This window comes from Thermobia domestica, chromosome 1 (genome assembly GCF_964235325.1).
Source record: "Thermobia domestica chromosome 1, izTheDome1.hap1.1, whole genome shotgun sequence".
NCBI lineage: Eukaryota > Metazoa > Arthropoda > Insecta > Zygentoma > Lepismatidae > Thermobia > Thermobia domestica.
Genome location: NC_137454.1, coordinates 313,339,429 through 313,358,432, shown reverse-complemented (window position 1 = coordinate 313,358,432; position 19,004 = coordinate 313,339,429). Strand labels below are relative to the sequence as shown.

Here is a 19,004-nt window from a genome sequence, read left to right as displayed (position 1 = left end):
GGGGATGTAAAAATAAATAAAACTTAATAACTCCTGAACTACTCGATCGATCTTGATCAAATTTTCAACATACATGAGGCTCAGGCCTCAATCGTTTTTGTAATTTTAATTTAACGGAGCAAAGTGGGGGCGGAGAAGCAGGGGAGATATATATAAAAATCAATTTATATAAAACTGAAAGTGACTATCTTTGTAACTTAATAACTCTTGAACTATATCTTGAATATCCGACCGATCGCAATCAACTTGTCAAGATATATGAAGTTTGGATCTGGAAACATTTTTTGTAATTTCACTTTAACGGTACATCCTAGGTGGTGGGGAGGGAGACATATAAATAGAAATTAATAAAACATAATAACTTTTGAACCACCCAACCAATCTCCATCTAATTTTCAACAAATATGAGGGTCGGGCCTTGGGTGTTTTTTTTTATTGTTTCACTTTGACGAGCCAATGTAGGGAAGGGAAGGGGGAGATATATGTAAAAAAATAAAATAAATATGACTGCCTTTGTGATTTCATCACTCTTGAACCACCAGACCGATCTAAATCAAATTTTCAACATACATGAGCTTAGGGGCAGGGATTACTTTAGGCTATTCACTTTGATAAAGCAACGTAGGGGAGGGCGAGAGGGAGAGAAATTTGAAAATGATCAAAAATGACCGATATTAGTATTGAATCCATAGTTTTCGGGCCCGATGAGAGAAACAGTGACACTTCTGATGCTGTTTCAATCCAAGTTCAGCCCTAATATTTGGGAAGGGGGGTACAATGGAGAAGAGGGGTATAAACATTTAAAAATGATCGAACTGAGTAATATTAGTGTCGAGTCAATAGTTTTAGGAGTAGCTGAGATTAACAGTGACAATTCTGATTCCGTGTGCCGCAGCACGGGGGAGGGTGAGTTGTATATAATAATAATCAAAAATGACCAATATTAGTGCCTAATCCGTAGTTTTCGGGATCATTCTGATGAACTGTGACATTTTCGATCCGGTTTAAATGCAAAATCAGCTCCGAAACTTGCGCGAAGGGGAGAAAGTGATATATAAAATGATCGATAATGGCCACTATCAGTGTCAAATTTATAGCTTTCTGGGTCGCTTAGATGAACAGTGGTACTTTCGATCCCGTTTAAATTCAAATTCAACCCCACAACTTGGGGGAGAGGAGGAAGATATATTTAAAAATAATAGAAAATGACCGATAATTAGTGCTGAATCCACATTTGTGGGGGGTCGCTGAGATGAACAGAGACATTTTCGATGCCATGGCCCGCAACATGGGGGAGGAGGAAATATACATATAAATGACCGAAAATGACCATTATTGGTGTCGAATCCATGATTTTTGGGGCGTCGAGATGATCAATGATCTTTTCCATGCTGTTTAATCGATGCCATTAAAAACGAAAACAGCATATTTCACGGGTACTAAACACATGAAATACGAAGTTGTGCTTTTAAATTTTCATTTCAACTTAGCAAAGCGGGTAATAAATGCTAGTAATACTAATAAAGCTCAGGTATTGTCCTTTCTCTATTTCAAAACCACCTATTTTTTAAATCTCTTTCCCATAATCTATGACTGGAGCTATCAGTATATTTTAGTTTTTCGTCCTTATACAACACTAAGGTTATAAAGGAAGGTCTTTTTAATGTGGGTTCGGAACTTGAATCTGGTTGGCCGTTCCCAATCATACTATCTGGCCTCCGAAAAACTGGATTACAGGGCAGAGTCTAAAGCAAGAAATTTATCTTTTTTTGCTAAAAAAAAAACTTTACTTCGCATACTAGTCATAGCACATGTTTAGAGGTTTTTCAACGAATCTGTATGAAACGAGACCTGCAAATGACACAGGACTGAGAGTTGAGCTTACAACAGAAGTCGAATCTAGTATCATCCTAAAACAAAAAAAATCCTAATGGCTGACTACCTTAATGCTCATAAATCATTCTCATGTAAAAATTTAGGGTGAGCCCTTCCCCCTAGACTCCCCATGGATACGGGCCTGTGTGACCCCCCACCGTCGAACACAATTTTCTGGAAGAAAGCCTTTATTCTTCCTTTTGTCTGTCTAGTTTACTGAAAACATGAAAAGCAAACTAGGTCACAGAGCATAGAGTTGGAAATGATTGACATCTTGCATTGCAGACATATTTCGTACCGTTGATGATTTTGGGAGGTTTTCCAGGGACAAAATTCCCGTCGGAGTTAGATCTCCTATGTTGCTGAATATGAGTTGAGTTGATTTTGTCGTGCCTTTCAGCAGCGAGGCTATATGAGATGGGACCTACTGATTAATCGTGAAATCCGTACTACAAAGGCTCTCACCGGAATCGAACCCGGGTCTCTCACGCCAAAGGCACGTACGCTTACCACTTAGCCACGAAGAAGCTCAGAGCTCATATTAGAAAAGAAGAAAGCACATTATGGGAATTTCAGTGCAGACAACTAGGTACGACGACTGTTAAATGAATATTTTTCATCTTGAATATATTGTAATAATGGTCAATCTTATTCGATAATGTCATTAAAAAAAAATAGCATTCTCTTTTCTGTAACTTACTACAGTATACAAGTTAAATTTCACAAACTGTGCAAAAGAGGGGAAGGGATTACAACGCACGATGGGCTTCGCTTCCTATCCGATGAACAAAACCTTTCTTGTAAAATTCAGCGTTGCAAAGAACCTGTGTGAGTGACTGATAGCTACACATAAATTGACAGAATGAAAGTCTTAATTTTAGTACAGAAGCTGCCTGAGGCAAAAAAGCAAGCACACCGCAGGCGTGGTGGCTTCTGTGCCTCCTAACATTGTGTTTAAAAAAAACAGAGAGAAGGTCAGTTGTCAGTTTGTTTGATAAGGCTTTTTTCTTTTATACAAATCATGTTGTTTGAAGCCTCTTTATTCCTTACAAAACCAATATAACCAGATTTACGGGAAGAGACAGCAATTGTAATAAAAGTTGAAAAAATATATTTATCATTCAGATCCTTTATAATGATAATAATAATAATAATAATAATAATAATAATAATAATTATTATTATTATTATTATTATTATTATTATCACATAATATTTTTCGTTAGTCCTCACAGCAATTAATACTTAGCAGCAGGCGTAAAAGTGCGTGGGAACGCGGTGGACCCTATCCCCATCTCCAAAAAACTAGGTACGGCGACCCCCCACTTCCTAAGCATTTACAATGGACAAAGATAGGTATGGGGTACGGCGTGACGTCATGCCGCTACCTACCGTCCCCCTACCTTTTCAGATGATTCCATCCCATCTAGCCTAATCCCACTTAGCCTAACGATTTATATGCCACTCATATCTCCAAGATAAGAATGCCTATCACTTTAGGCGAGATGGGAATTCCCATCTTACTTAATCCCATCTCGCCTAAAATTGCGGTAGGATGCAAGGAGGGAATTTCTGTACTGAAGTGGGAACTCCTCTACTAGCATTTTAAGCAGATATTTCAATCAATATTTGCAATCGCTGTCAACTACAATATAAATATATAATAAGTACTATACAAGAAGAAAGCGTAGGGGGTAGGCGATTTAGTGAATTTAGTTCACTTTTGGTTTGTTTTGGGAATACTGGAAATTGATTGGCAAAGAGAAGCTAATCAGAAACAGGATAGAAATATAGAGCGTGTTTCAAAACAACACTGACAACGTTTGGGAACTGATTCCTGACACCATGATAAGACAACCTGGGTGCACAAATGCTTCCTTTTGGCGCTATGACCAGCAAAAACCAATCGGAAAAATGCCCAAAACAGCAATAACTCGAGAACAAAATGTCGGATCGAAATAGGGGGAAAGGAAATGTATATTATTTTTAGCCATGGCTTCCATTAATGCACAACTCGATATGGTACAGGAGCAGCACAAAGGTCACCTCAAAGAAATTGAAGAATTATGAAGATATTTTATGAAACGTAGACCGAGACCAGTTAACTACAATTAAATACGATATTTCAACAAACAGGAATCTTAGAACACGGTCAAAGTTACAAGAACATCATTAGAATTATAAAAAAAGGAAGATGGACACATTTGATTGATCTACTTTGTCTCAGTATAGAATTGGCTACCGAGGAAGAAATGAAATTATATTAAGTCCATAAAGTTTAAATGTTATGCCTTCTAGGCTAATGAAGACAGAGAGATCACGCATGGATATTGGGTAGCGTCTGCGACTTTCGCATAGGAGACCCGGCTCCGATTCGCGGCGGGAGCGCAAGCATTTCGGATCACACGTTAATCCGTAGCTCATTATCTCATGTAATTTTGCTACCCAAGGGATGCTAAACTGAAATTCGATCCAATAATAAAGAGAGGTAATAGATGGAAGCTAGTTTTTGGGAAATAATTCGTGAAATGAGAATGTAGGAGAAAACAGGATAATTCCGAGAAATCTCACATGTACGATGATATCCACTACAAACTTTAAGTCTTTGATCGAACGAGGTCCATCCCGCACCAGAAGTAAGCGCTCTATCACTAAGTCACCTGCCCCTACTTTGGAGGAAATACTATTATTCTGACAGATGTATCGATATACTAAATAATGTTTGTGATAAACCAACATACAAGAAGTACAAACGGTCAGAATGTGGGATTCGTGGAGTTTCCTTTGTGAGAAAATGGTAAGTACGTTTTTTTGTCAGTTATTCTTAACTGGATGCCCGCGTCCCTTAGGGATTGGGGGAGGACACGGTGACTCAGTGGTAAACACTTGTTTCTGGTACGTTTGGCCTCTGGTTCGATCCTCAGCCAAGAAACTTTGTGGTGGACACCATCGTATCGTGTGTGGGTTTTCTCGGGATACTTCAATTTCCTTACACATTCTCATTCCATCACATCTTCCATCAACATTCACTTGCCTTAATCATTGTCTCCCTTAGCATAACGAGCATAATCGTGGTTCGTTAAAATGAAATACTTCATTTCATTTTACAGGGGTTGCTTACAGTTTGTCGGTGGGTTACCGTTAAGATAATTTTTCAATAGGTTATATTATTGATACTAATATTTGTAAGAAAGAAGGAGTCTATGAGGCTCATAATTTTGAAAGGCTAAGAACTACAATTGAACGTTGATTGTAATAAATGCTAAAGGTACGAACTAAATTTGATTTGTGAGTCTTTTAGCATTATTAGTCGTATTATGGACAAAAAATAACTCATATCTACAAACCTAGAAAACTAACAGTGAAATTTGATATTCGACAGAGAAATATAATAATATACAACTTCGATATCAAATTTCGAGGTTAGTTTTCTTGGCTTTGGACATGTTCAACTTACATGTGTTTTCGTGATAGTCCAAACTTTCAACATACGAGTATCAGTCTCCTAGATTTTCGTAAATAACTATGAAGATTATCCTAAATCTAACAACTAAGTACAGATACCGATCACTAAAGTTCATAATTGACTTTTGAGAACATGCCGACCACAACTGGTATATCACATCACTACCTTTTCATTTCCAAAATTATCACAGATTTCAAAATGGCGGACTTGAAGGTGCCGCCAGAGGTTCGCGATCTACTCTGCCCATTCTTCTTCTGTCAATATGAGAAACTATCACCGTTTGCATTGTCTATCTTTCACTATTTTCATGATTCAATAGTTTATTTGATGTATTTCAATAACATAGCATAGCCCTCCTCCCATCAATTTTAACTCCCCTCCGTTTCTTATGGTGTTCAGCCCTTATAACTTTGCACATATACATATTTCGATATCCTCTATCAGTCGCACTAAGTCTCATCCCGCAACTCGATTTATCCATTTGGACCCTTTACTTGTCAGGCAATTTCTTATTGATGGAAAAACAAGGAAAATAGTTCTACAATGACTGACAAGTAACACTTCCAAAGTGTAACACTCCGATTTTGATAAAATTTGGTAGGTAGACACTACACATAAAATAAACTAATACGTGTATTTTTATTTTCTGCGGTAAGGTTGTTTCAGGGGGCGATAAACCAGACCCAAACTTTTGAGAGTTGACGCCCGAAAGGTAATAACAAGTGGACCGAAGTGAATGAAATTGTGCACAGATATTGTAGACATAAAATGAGGAAATACGGGTTTCGTATTTTCCTGGAAAAAACGGTTAGGTGGGCCACAGACCCCTCCAAATCTTTGATCACAAAATTTCAAAAGTGCTAATAACACTATGCCAAAGTGCCTACAGAACATGAAGAATTGCAACGAAATTTTTGTAGTGACAATATGCGAAAAATAACTAACGCGTTTTTTTATTTTCTGTGGAGAAACGGTAAAGGGAAAAAGGCCCCCACACAAAATTTGGAAAATTGACGCCCAAAAGGCAAAAACAACTGGACCGAAGTGAATAAAACTGTGCTCAAATATTGTAGACGTAAGATGAAGGAATACGTGTTTCGTATTTTTCTGCAAAGAAAAAACTTTTGGGTGGACCGAGGGGTCTGGTGGCGGAAGAGTGAAAAGAAGCGAAAGAAATTCTGTGTAGATATTGGATATGTAAAATAAGACCTTTCGTGTTTCACAAGTGTATCCATCCGATTTTTCAAATTTGGAAGATCAACAGTAAGCACAAACAATATATAGAGCTCCTCCGTGGCTAAGCGGTTAGCGTACGCGCCTTTGGCGTGGGAGGCCCGGGTTCGATTCCCGGCGGGAGCTCATGTGGTTCGGATTCCACGTTAATCAATAGGTCCACGTCTCATATAGCCTCGCTGCTGAACGGGAGGTTAAACTCAAAATCAACTCAACTCAACAAACAGTATATATAGTATTTTATAATATTTCGGGAGGCACCTTTAACGCTTACAATGTTTTCGTGATCAAATGTTTGGAGGGATCCGTGCCCCACCCAACCATCTTTTTTTCCAGGAAAATACGAAATTCGTATTCCCTTAGTTTGTGTGTAAAATATCTGTGCATAATTTCATTCACTTCGGTTCACTTCTTCTTGCCTTTCAGGCTTAAACTTTCAAAATTTTGGGTGATAGTTTTGCCCGCAAAAACCGTTTTTCCGCAGGATATAAAAACCCGTATTCATTTATTTCTTCCGTAATGTCAACACGTAAAGTTTCACTGCAATTCTTCATGTCCTTTACACATTTGACCTAGTGTTACTAACACTTTTCATATTTCGTGGGGTTCGTGCACCACCCAACCGTTTTTTTTAATGAAAATACGAAACCCGTACCCTCATTTTACGTCTGCAATACCTGTTCACAATTCCATTCAGTTCGGTTAACTTCTATTTGCCTTTCGGGCGTAAACTTTTAAAATTTTCGGTGCGAGCTTTTGCTCCCTAAAACCGTATTTTCGCAGTAAATAAACATAGTGTTACTAGCACTTCTCAAATTTCGTGATCAAAGGTTTGGAAGGGTCCGTGCTTCCCCCAACATTTTTATCAGGAAAATACGAAACCCGTATCCTCATATTACGTCTGAATCTCTGTTCGCAATTTAATTCACTTCGGTTCACTTCTTCTTGCTTTCCGTGCGTCAGCTTTAAAAATTTTGCGTAGGTAATTTTGCCCCCTAAAATCGTTCTTCCACAGAACATAAAAACCCGTATTCGTTTATTTTTTGCGTATTGTCCATACAGAAATCTATGTTGCAATTCTTCATGTCGTTACACACATCTCATATACTTTTACCAGAACTCTTGATATTTTGTGATCAAATGATTGGAGGGACCCGTGCCGCACCTAACCGTCTTTTTCAGGTAAATACAAAACTCGTATACCAACATTTTATGTCTACAGTATGTGTGCAAAATTTCATTCACTTCGGTTCACTTGTTTTTATCTTTAGAGCGTCAACTTTCAAAAGTTTGGTGTGGGTTCTTTTGCCCCCTGAAACCGTTTTTCCGCAGAAAATTAAAAACCGTATTCCTTTGTTTTTTGCGTATTGTCTATACATAAAGTTTCGTTGCAATTCTTCATGTCCTTTACATACATTTCACATAGTATTACTAGCACATTTCATATTCCGTGATCAAAGGTTTGGAGTGGTCCGTGCCTCACCCAACATTTTTGTAAGAAAATACGAAACCCGTATCCCCATTTTACGTCTGCAATCTCTGTTTACAATTTCATTCACTTCGGTTCACTTCTTCTTGCCTTTCGGGCGTCAGCTTTAAAAAATTTTGCATGGGAACTTTTGCCCCCTAAAATCGTTTTTCCACAGAACATAAAAACCCGTATTTGTTTATTTTTTGCGTATTGTCCATACACAAAGTTTCGTTGCAATTCTTCATCTTTTTTACACACATTTGACATAGTGTTACTAGCACGTTTCATATTTCGTGATCAAAGGTTTGGAGGGGCTCGTGCCCCACCCAACCTTTTTTTTTTTAGGAAAATACGAAACTCGTATCCTCATTCTACGTCTGCAATATCTGTGCACAATTCATTCGCATGCACTTCGGTTCAGTTGTTCTTGAATTTTCCGTTGTCAACTTTCAAAATATTTGGTGAGGCTTTTATATTAAACCTTCACATTATGTACCTTTTTTCTTTTTATGGGATTTTTTTGTTGCGGAGGAGGAGAGAAATGCTTTCCTGTGATATGTGTTTCTTGCCATTCATCTTGTTTGAACTGCTTAAGTAAGATCATGTTGTAACTTTTGATGTCATCCAACTCCGGCACGATAATAAAATTGTCATTTTCAATAATTCGTTTTATTCTGTTATTTGCAGTTTGCCACACTGATATATTTGTTACAAAACTGAGGTTTGGTCCATCGCCTTTTGAATTCGCAACCAACCGAAGCGCCGAGTTTTTTGGGTTGCCTGCTATTGCAGGAAAAGGAGAATTGCAGGTGGTAATGCACTTTTGGAGTCGTGTATACAATGAAGATTGAGGAAAAAATTGTAAAATGGAAATTAACAGGAGAAAACATCAATAGGAGAAGAACAATTTTATGTTTTACCTTAAAAGGTACAAGGGACTCAATTTTTATACTAAGACAAACTATGGAAATGCATCAGAGAAAAGGGTTGCGCATAATGTTTATTAATTTAGAAAATATCTATGACGGAGTAATATGTTAGAAAGTATTGAGATACTTGAGTGAAAAATTATTGCTACAGAAACATGAGAGGGAAATGTGTATATATACGGGAGTTACACCCAAGTAAGAAATAGTATGGTGTTAAAACGTCAAATCCTCGTTAGAGTTGAATTACATCAAATATTAGCTTTAAAACGGCACATCTCCAACGTGGTATTGATATTATAACTCGAGTTGTGAGGAGTGAAGCACTATAGCTATGTTGTTTTCCGATGATATTGTACTATGCAGTAGACATACGGAAGAAGTTGAAATAAGACTTGGAGAAAGTCTTTGAAAGGAAGGTCTTAAGAATTAGAAGAAAGAAAACAATATCTCAAGCTCAACGGAGAAAGAAATGGGGAAGTAAGGCTACAAGGAGAACGATTGAATGTTGCAGAAAATTTTAAATTTTTAGCCTCAGCTGCTCAAGTGGTAGAGCGTTGGCTTCGCATTCGGGAGGTCGTGGGTTCGAATCCCGCTGCCGACCATCCTGACTGAGGTTTTCCAGGGTTTCCCTCAGTCCTACCAGGCAAATGCCGGGATGGTACCTAGTAAACAGGCCCTGGCCAATACCTTCCCAAATCCTTTCCATCGTTGTTGTTGTTGTTGTTGTTGTTATCCAGTGTAAAATGGCCTCTGAGCTGTATCTGGTGATTGTTAAATAAATAAATAAATAAATAAATAAATTTGGAAGTAACATACAGAATACAAGAGGGATGGTGAAATTGGAAGAAAGCACGTGGCATTCTATGTGACCGCAGATTTAAGAGATGATTTACAAAACAGCGGTGAGGCTAGCAGTGATATACGAAGGAGAAACATCGCTAATGGAGAAAGTATAAGAGAAAAATGGAATATTATCGAAATGACAATACTGCACTGAATGTGTGGTATAACAAGAAGATACATGCTATGAATGAGAGAGTAAGAATAACTAAGGTTGTAGAGATATCTAAAAAGATCCAAAAAAGACTGGTGGTATGGCCATCTAGTGGGCAGAGCAAATGATCCAGTGCTCAGAAAAGTGATTACAATGGAAATTAATGGGTAAACAGGTAGAGAAAAAACGAGAAATAAAAGGGTGGATAAGGTTAAAAGGGCTTCAGGGAGGTAGCTGTAACAAGGGAAGAATTCAGTTACAGAACTTTATGGAGAAAACTTATCAGAAACGTAACCCCTCATACGTGGGAAAAGACGGAGAGAAAGAAGAAGGAAAGAAAAAAGTGGAGACTGGAAGGGAAATAGTTATTTTTGTATTTATGAACATTTAATGTTTTGCCGTGGCCTAACCATTCCAAAGCGGCATTAAAGGAAGCACTACACCTTTGATATGATCCTTATATTTTCCTGCCGCATGAGGTGAGTATTGCACTGTCTCGTGATGACAACAACGTATGGCAAGAAAATCACATGTATGCCGGTTACGGTTTGTTAGAAGAGCTGGAGTTATAGGAGTGTGTCTTACTTGAATAACCCGATACTCAACAAAGAAACAGCAATATTTTCCTGTTTTCTTTGCTCAACATCCAGTCTAGCAATTCACTAGATTAGTTTGAATTTAATAGGCAAACAAAATGTAATAAAGAGCAGTAATACCTTTACCACAGAATGACAACCAAAATATATTTACTCCTTTCAGCATACTTAACATTCTACTTTTCTCCTTTTCCCCACCTCTATTTTTCCATGCCAAAAAATCAAACTCCAAACAAAGCACTACCTTAGAAATGAGAGACGTCACATCACAATGACAGCAACAGAAAAGTCATTTAAATAGTGAGGTCTTGAAGGTGAAAGAATGATTCCTGGACTACGGGATTGTTGAACGGGATAGGCGAGAGAGGAGTTCAGAGTAGTCGTATTCATGTTTCAGAAGAAACAGCTCATCGTCAGGATAAAATGAGGTTCTGCTCTGGTGCGAAGAAGAACCAGAGCTCTGGTGTGAAGCAGAAGCAGAAACAGAGAATGGTGTGAAGATCCTTGTAAACCTGAGTTCAATTACCAGCTAAGCAACTTGTAGTGTCTGACTTGAGTGTTAATACCTTAGTGAAGCTTTTAAACAAGCATAGGATTTCCAATGGGGTAAAACAGTGTAATGTCTGATAGACAAAGCATTCAACCTCTTTCTCCTATTACTCTTTCCTATTGTTCTCTGGATATCGTAAGTTGAATTAGTTTTTACTTTAACTTAAAATTATTTTTCACTCTTTTTATACAAGTTTGCATGGTTATTAACAATTTTGAAATATTAGAAATAAACGTAAAACGATCAGAGACGTTCGGAATATAGTTAGGAAGAAGAACATAAGTAAATATCTTGCACAATGGGAGGACCAATGAGTAAGTGTAACGAGCAGTAGGGAAAAAGGGCATATTATATATTATTAAAAAGAATAATCTTGTTTCGATGTCATTTGAGAAAAAATTCTGTTGTGAATGACATAATGGAAATTGTGCTGGAAAGATTACATAGGAAGGGAAGAGACAGCTATAATTGAAACTTGGTTTTCTGCCATTAAAATTAAGGGAATCTAATTCAATATCTGATTCAAAAATAGATACATTGATTATAACTTCAAATTTTAGAGCAATTGTATAAATTTTATGAGTTCAAGAATATTTAGCTTCATATAGTTTGTAACTTATGAATGTGAAAATGAATATTAACCACCAAGCTTCACATTGTCTTGTATATAAAACACTGAATGCTTGTTTGTACAAATTCACAACGTTTAACCACTTGAAATGAATTTTTGAACATAGTATAATTGTCTACTTGAACTGGATCTTTATTATGCCATTTTAATTAAGGTTCATTTACTAAGGTCAGAGGGGTAGCATAGAGTATTTCAGAACCTTTCGAGTTAGGGAGAAGAAAATTGATATATAAACTTCTAAAAAACTTCACTTCTTAGGCAGACGAGAAGGGAAGGATTTCTATAATACAGTAATTTCACATTTTATATACATAAAACAACAAAAATAATGAAATGGTTGAAGCATTAGAAATGAACTTTTGAAATACAGAGTTTGTTCAGTCTACATTTGGCCAATTTCAACTTACCTGAAAATTTAGAAGAATAAATGGCGCCAGGTTCGTAAATGCTCGATGTGTTTCCCTTGGTTCCTAACAATAGCCCGATAGCGTAATTTCCACTGTAATAGGCTTCTCCGAAGAACTGGGAGGGGGAATGTTGTCTCATTCCCTTTGCACAGGTTTCCAAAGTCCTTCCACAGTTGTCACACGCCATTTTCTCAAAGCCCACTTCAGCAATTCAAATCCACAATAATCCATAGGACTTGCATCTGGAGATTTAACAGGTACCTCATTGAAATGTATCACCTGTATACCACTTGCCTCCTCCATCTCCCTGTAGAATGCGAGGGACGATCGTGAAGTATGAGATGAGGCCCTGTCCATGTGATTACGCACAGACACGGACCCACCTTCTGAAGTTCTTGGCGCCTTTCTCTCTGTACATGATGGCTTTCGGTTTGCCGCAGTCGAAAAGGTAAATCCATGCTTCATCGAGCGCTACGACGTACATCCATCTTTGTTTTGCCAGATGCCGTTCGTACAGCTTCCGGGTGTTACACTTTCGTTCCTTTTGGTGGGCATCCGTGAGAAGATGGCCGCGAGCTTTCATGACTTTTTCCAGCTTGAGTTGATGGTGTAACGTCCGGCTCACAGTCTCCAAAGACACGTCAAGACGATTACCCATACACCTTTGTGTTTGCGGATTTTCTTGCATTGCCTTTTTGCGAAGTTTTCTCTGCATGGTGGAGGTGACCTTGGTGCATTCCCGTTTCCTAGGCAACTGCGATCGTGATCCAAATGGTGGGGCTTCGTTACCCTTGTACTTTTTAATAACATTTTTTATTCCACTTAAACTGATGTTACAACCATTTTTCTTGCACTGTTTTCTAATGACAGAAACACTAAAGTGGGCGTGATAAAGAGCCGCAACATAGCCTTCCAAAAACCGGTTTAGCTTGGGCGACATTTTGGTCACAGAGAGGATACCCACACACTTGGAAACAAATTTAACACAACACTCACAACAATGGTCCTGTTTTGTGCGTTATTGTCGTCCGCACGAAAAAACAACTCCGTTCCCAGAAAGTCACTGCACAACACTGCAGGACGCCACGAGCCAGATCGGGTGAGTCCATTCTGCCCGGGAGGGGGAAGGAACGAAATCAGCCAAACGTAGGCTGAACAACCTCTGTACTTAACTCTCAGAACAACCCAGGTCTTTGTCATTATGCTTTGATTAATGTGAGTATTCTGTGGAGAAATGAGCTTAAATTTTTATAAAGAATAACGGTTGAAACGTTTGAATTGAAATTTTTAAATATATTTTGTACTTGACAGGGACTGAGCTTTTATAATTTCATTTCTATTTAAACACACATCTTGATGGGAAAATGACAATCCTAATACATCTTCCAAATATTTTCTATAAATCTATCCTTGCTGTGCAAAGAAGAGACCTTTCAGCTTGTATATCATAAGTTGATTCAGTATTACGTTGATTCGCTGTACGTGCTAGATTATACTGTATGAACGAATATTAGTAGCTTAAAAGGAAACAAAACAAGAAAAAATATTTTAAAAATGTACTAATTCGAGAAAAATAACTTCATATTGCTTCATACTGATAGGCATAAGTTATTCTGTACTGATTAGCTATTCAAGTTAAGAAAAAAGTAAACGTACAGTATGTAATCCATCTAATCTTATTAATATCTTAACAATTGCACTGTTTAATCGTTTTTATAGGGAAACTATCACCTCAAAGGGAATACATTTCTCATTTGGACAATCCTCCTGAAATATTGCATTTAGAAACGAATCATTTCCTTGGTAAATCATTCAGTGAGAAAATACTTTCTGTTCAGGAACTGGAGTCTTCGGAAAGTGAGAAAGGTAATCAGTTTTACTAATGTTTGTAAGAAGTTACAGAGAATAGCCATGGTTTCACGTCGGCTTGCTATATTAAACTTTGACTGGTATTAGTACATAATTTATTAAAGATCCCTTTGATCATTGTCCTCTGATTGTAGATATATTTTTTTTATTGGTTCGTGTTCATTTGATCATGGTCTCCGCTCTTTATTCTTTATCACTCCTCGTCTCGGAAGTTTAAAGTTCCTGTAGGCACAATCCCGACCTAAATAGGACAAGCACTTTTGTACGTCGTGAATTACCTTTAAACTAAATCATTCCACAGTTAGCAAGCGATTTTGAAAACTATTTTTTTTTACGTTGATTTCTGTGTTAGGTAATTTAGTGCCAAATTTCCTTTCACCAATCCTATCCAAATTTGATTTGTAGAGATGCGCTAAAAACGACATTTACGGCTATTTTGTCTCGTCCCGCCTTGTTTCGAATTTTGAGAGAAGTAATAATATGCTGTAAAGTAATTAACAATTTAAAGACTGAGAAATTTGAAACATTCTGATCAATATGCACCCAACCTTACAAGCTATTACAAAAGCAACTGACAATCGGAGAGATCATAACGAGAAACAGATACTTCATGAGACAATAATTTTATATCTTTCAGTAAAACTTTCTCATGGTTTATGAAATTTCGATATTTTAACACTCATCAGTCGTACCTCACTTTTCCACAATATTAAGAAAATCTTGTATTTTAACTGCATATTTATTTAATACCAAAAGAAATTAAATTATTATGTTATCGATATATTCCCCATTCCGAAAGAATAAATCTTCAGTTACGATTCTATTGCCTTAGACGACGAACTAGCAAGAAAACTACTTTTGGAGGTAATTAGTGGCAGTTCAGATGCTCTTTAAGTCCAAGTTATGCCCTCCCCCCACAATGAGAGTAAGACCTCCTAGCACGCATAGTGGGAGAAGGTGGGGTGATATATAAAAATGATCGAAATTAGCCGATATTAGTGTCAAATCCGTAGTTTTTGGAGTTGCTTAGACGAACAGTGACACTTCCGATGCCGTTTAAATTCAAATTCAGTCTCCATTAGTACTTGTGAGGAGGGAGATGGAATGGCAACACTTAAAAATAATTGACAATGACCGATACTAGTGTCGAAACCATAGTTTTCGGGGTCGCTTACATAAAGAGTGACATTCCAGGTGCCATTTAAGTTCAAGTTCAGCGCTCATGATCAGCTACAAGGGGTTGTGAAATTGTGACATATAAAGAGGATTGAAAATGAATGTTATTAGTGTCGAATTTGTAGTTTTCAGGGTCTCTAAGTTAATTGGCAGTACTTGTATTATCTTTAAGTTCAAGTTCAGCGTTCAGTAGGGGTAAGGTCCTCTAGCACATTAGGGAGAGTGGAAACGGGTGTGTATAACATGATCGAAAACAATCGCTACTAATGCAGAGTCCATAATTTTCTGGGTAACTAAATCCAAGTTCAGCGTTTAAATCCGAGTTCAACCCCAGGGGAGGAATATTAACATAAAAAAGACTCTCAATCTGGAAGAAAGAACTGTGGGAGTAATATACTCCAAGGAATGGGAGTTGGAAAGACTGACATGCAAAAATAATGCAAAATGATATATTGGTATGTAATCCATAGTTTTTGGGATCGTTGAAATGAATATTGTCGTTTAAATCCAAGGGGACAGGTGAGATTTGTGTCGAATACAAAGTTTACGTCTGACCTATTCGAAGTGACTTTCAGAAGGTAGTTAATACGCACTCCAAGCTGTTTTATTCAATGATACTAATTTGATTAAAACTGTTTTCTATCAGGCACATAGCCGGGATTTCGTAAAGGGGGGGTCTGTGGCATGAAATACTGTGATCATCACACTAGGGGTTCGATCATTCTAAACTATTTTAGTGGAACATATATTGGTTCGTTTAGCCAGGATATCGCAATGGGGGGGGGGGGGGGAGCGTGGCATGAAATACTGAGGGCTCAGGAGTTCGAGGATATGTTAATAAGTATTTTAATAGCAAACTATGAAGAAATCTCGAGTAAAAGAATATGAAAAATGTATTTAAAAATATTTTACAGTATCCGTATCATCTTCTGTTCATTCAAATATAACAATTTTCCTTTCATTATGATCTCAATTATTATATATAAAAAAGTACATATCCAATAATGTCTTGTAAAATATTTTACAATATCTTCATTCGTTTCTCCGTTGAAGCAAATGTTAACAGAACTCTCTTTCCACATAACGTTTTTGTTTTCATTATCCCTGTCTGTTCCAAATGACAGGTAAAAGGAGCAGTTGAAAACTGTTTCTGAAATAACAAGTTTGATATTGTAGAAAAGCGATGACGAAAAATTAAGATGAAAAATGTCCACACTGTTACAGAACGGCATTGTGCTTTCGAAAGCTTGAAATTTGCCTGACTAGTAGCAGAAACTCTGAGAATTTCGTAACTGTTCTAGAAATTTCAAATTCCATAACTTTTCCAGGATATCCCATCCATTCGCCACTATGTATTGCAAGTAATACAAATCTCTTCATAAGAAAGAGTAACCAAAATCTTGCTCTAGCATTTTTATTTTTAACGCTGATTCTTCTTTTTTCCGTTTCTTTGTTTCATCCTTCCTTAATTTTTTCATTTATGGTTTCGAAGGGGGGGGGGCGGTTCCGGCCTCCTTCCCCCCTTGGCTACGTGCTTGAATCTATGGAGTAAAGTGTTTCAATGTTTATTCTAAAAATCTATTTTGCTTTGTATTTTTAACATTACAGTTTCATTAAAATAAATATTATAAGGGAGAGGGCGAGTCAAATATCTATTCTCCGCGTGCAAAGGACGACCATTTTAGCTAGTAATATTTATAGTAAATATATTTAAAATGTTTTCTACTTTGCAGATCTCTCCTGTGAGTCTCTACCCCGTTTACCAGCTACAAGGAGCAAATTCATGCTGCGAAATGCGGAATCATTTAAATTCAATCCACCTATGAAAAAGTTGATTCCGAAAGACTCTCTAAAATTAGATAGAACAAAAAATTTAAAAAGATGGCAGTTGTCATCATTTGATGAACATAATTCCGTAATTAAACACAATTGTCCGCAAGCAGGAGACAGTTCTTTACCATCTACACGTAGAAACTTGCTTTCTAAGATGTGTTGTTGCTGTTGTGCTGTTTATAGATAATGTAGGTTGTTAAGTGGTGTATATATAAATATAATATGTAGCTAATTAACAGTAATAATAAACATTAGATTCGAACAATACAAGTCACTTTCATTTTGCATTTGTCAGAGATTTACTACTCCAATGTTATTTTATTTATTTACTTTTAAGGCTTTTGAATAACAACATTATCTTTATTGTTTAGCCTATCAATTTACTTGATTTTGTTTGTATTATTGGAAAGAAACTGGAATTCTAATCACGTGATTTTACTGATTTTACCTTCAAGTCTAGTTACACGTCCATAGTTTTTTTTTTCAAGATTGAATTTTTAATTCTATGAGAAATTGTCATTACTTAACACTAAATTTGATTAAAAAATACGTATTACAATTCTCAAGTAATAAAATTTTAATTTGTCGAAGTAGAGAGTCTTTAAGAAGATTGGAAGAATAAATTAGAAAGTGACATAATTAAAATTTCACGTCATTTCAAAGAAAATAGAGAAACAATTTCCCATGTACATCATTGAGCTAAAAGAAACAACAAAACCAACCAAACCAAACAAAAAAAACATTCCGCAGATATTGAACAAAGTTAACTTTCTAGATTTACATAGAATGGTTACAAGTAAAGTGCAACTATTCATGGCGGTCCAGTGCGGCTGTAATCAACGTATTTCATTGAAATTTGGTAAATATGCTAATGAGACCATGCGGAAGAGAGTTATTCTGGAAAAAGATTAGTTTCACTATTTGCCACCAGGGGAAAATGTAGCGCTGTTCAGAAATTACGCACGTGGAAATAGTCCTGAATGTATCGATAAGACGGTTATTTAGGTCAAAGAGGTGAGATAAATAGATCTGAGATACATGTGAGATAAATGTAATGCCATCAAGGTGAAGGACAGATGATTATAACAAAAGGTACAAAGGGAATAACTTCAGGAACAATGTGAGGGTAACAAAAGGTTTTTATTTCCATTTAATGGTAACAAAAGGTGCATTGGGAATAACTTCATGCACGTTTTCGGCTACAGTGACCGATTTACACAACATGCTCCAGATGACCACCAGACACAACGACAACATGTTGCATTCACAAAATGACGTGCGCAACGGTTGCTCGCAGCACTAACACCGGAATTGTTGCAACGTGTCGACTTATACTGTCCTTGAGATCTGGCAGCGACTGGACATTTTCCTGGTAAACCCGAGCTTTCAGATATCCCTACAGCAAAACATCACACGGATTGGAATCGGGGATTCATTCTGGCCACACATCTGGAGATGATGCGATCAGCAGTAGAGGTTTCAGGAAGCAGATTTTCTACGTGGCTATGTGCGATATTGCCCCATCTTTCAAGGAAGCAGTCATCTCCAAACAGTTTTGTGCCTGTAACGCAGGAATCACATGTGGCACTAAAAGTTACCTATAACGTGCCAGTGTCACGGTCTAACATAAGTAACAACTCCTTGAGGTGTCATTTCCTCAAAGAAAAACAGACTAATAGTGAACGTTCCTGTGAACCCACACCACATAATCATGTACACAGAGTGTACTGGCTGTTCTCTCACAACATGTGGATTATCCGAGCACCTTACCCGACAGTTTGCCCCTCCTAGCGTAAACTACCCCTCATTCATCTACCCCACGGCCACATGTCATCCATTTAAATTCGTGCCGAAAACCGAAGGGCAAAATCAAAGCGTTGCGGCGGATCTTGGGGTTTCCGTTCCTCTACTGAGTAAATACTGTAAGGATACCAGTACAAAATAACCGTAAGAACTTTCCTTACTGTTGACCAT

The 19,004-nt window shown here is 37.2% G+C and overlaps 1 protein-coding gene across 2 annotated transcripts in view; it reads left to right on the top strand.

Moving 5' to 3' along the window:
- The window catches only part of LOC145667850 (uncharacterized), a 75,710-nt gene extending 58,432 nt beyond the window's left edge, over positions 1–17,278 (top strand). Inside the window, exons 7-8 of one of the 2 annotated variants that reach the window (XM_081735284.1) lie at positions 13,872–14,018; positions 16,931–17,278. In XM_081735284.1, the coding sequence (XP_081591410.1) occupies positions 13,872–14,018; positions 16,931–17,217 (434 nt within the window). In that variant the 3' untranslated portion in view covers positions 17,218–17,278. The remainder of the gene's footprint in view (positions 1–13,871; positions 14,019–16,930) is intronic. The other variant, XM_081735290.1, reaches the window with a different exon arrangement.
- Positions 17,279–19,004: the final 1,726 nt, after the last annotated feature.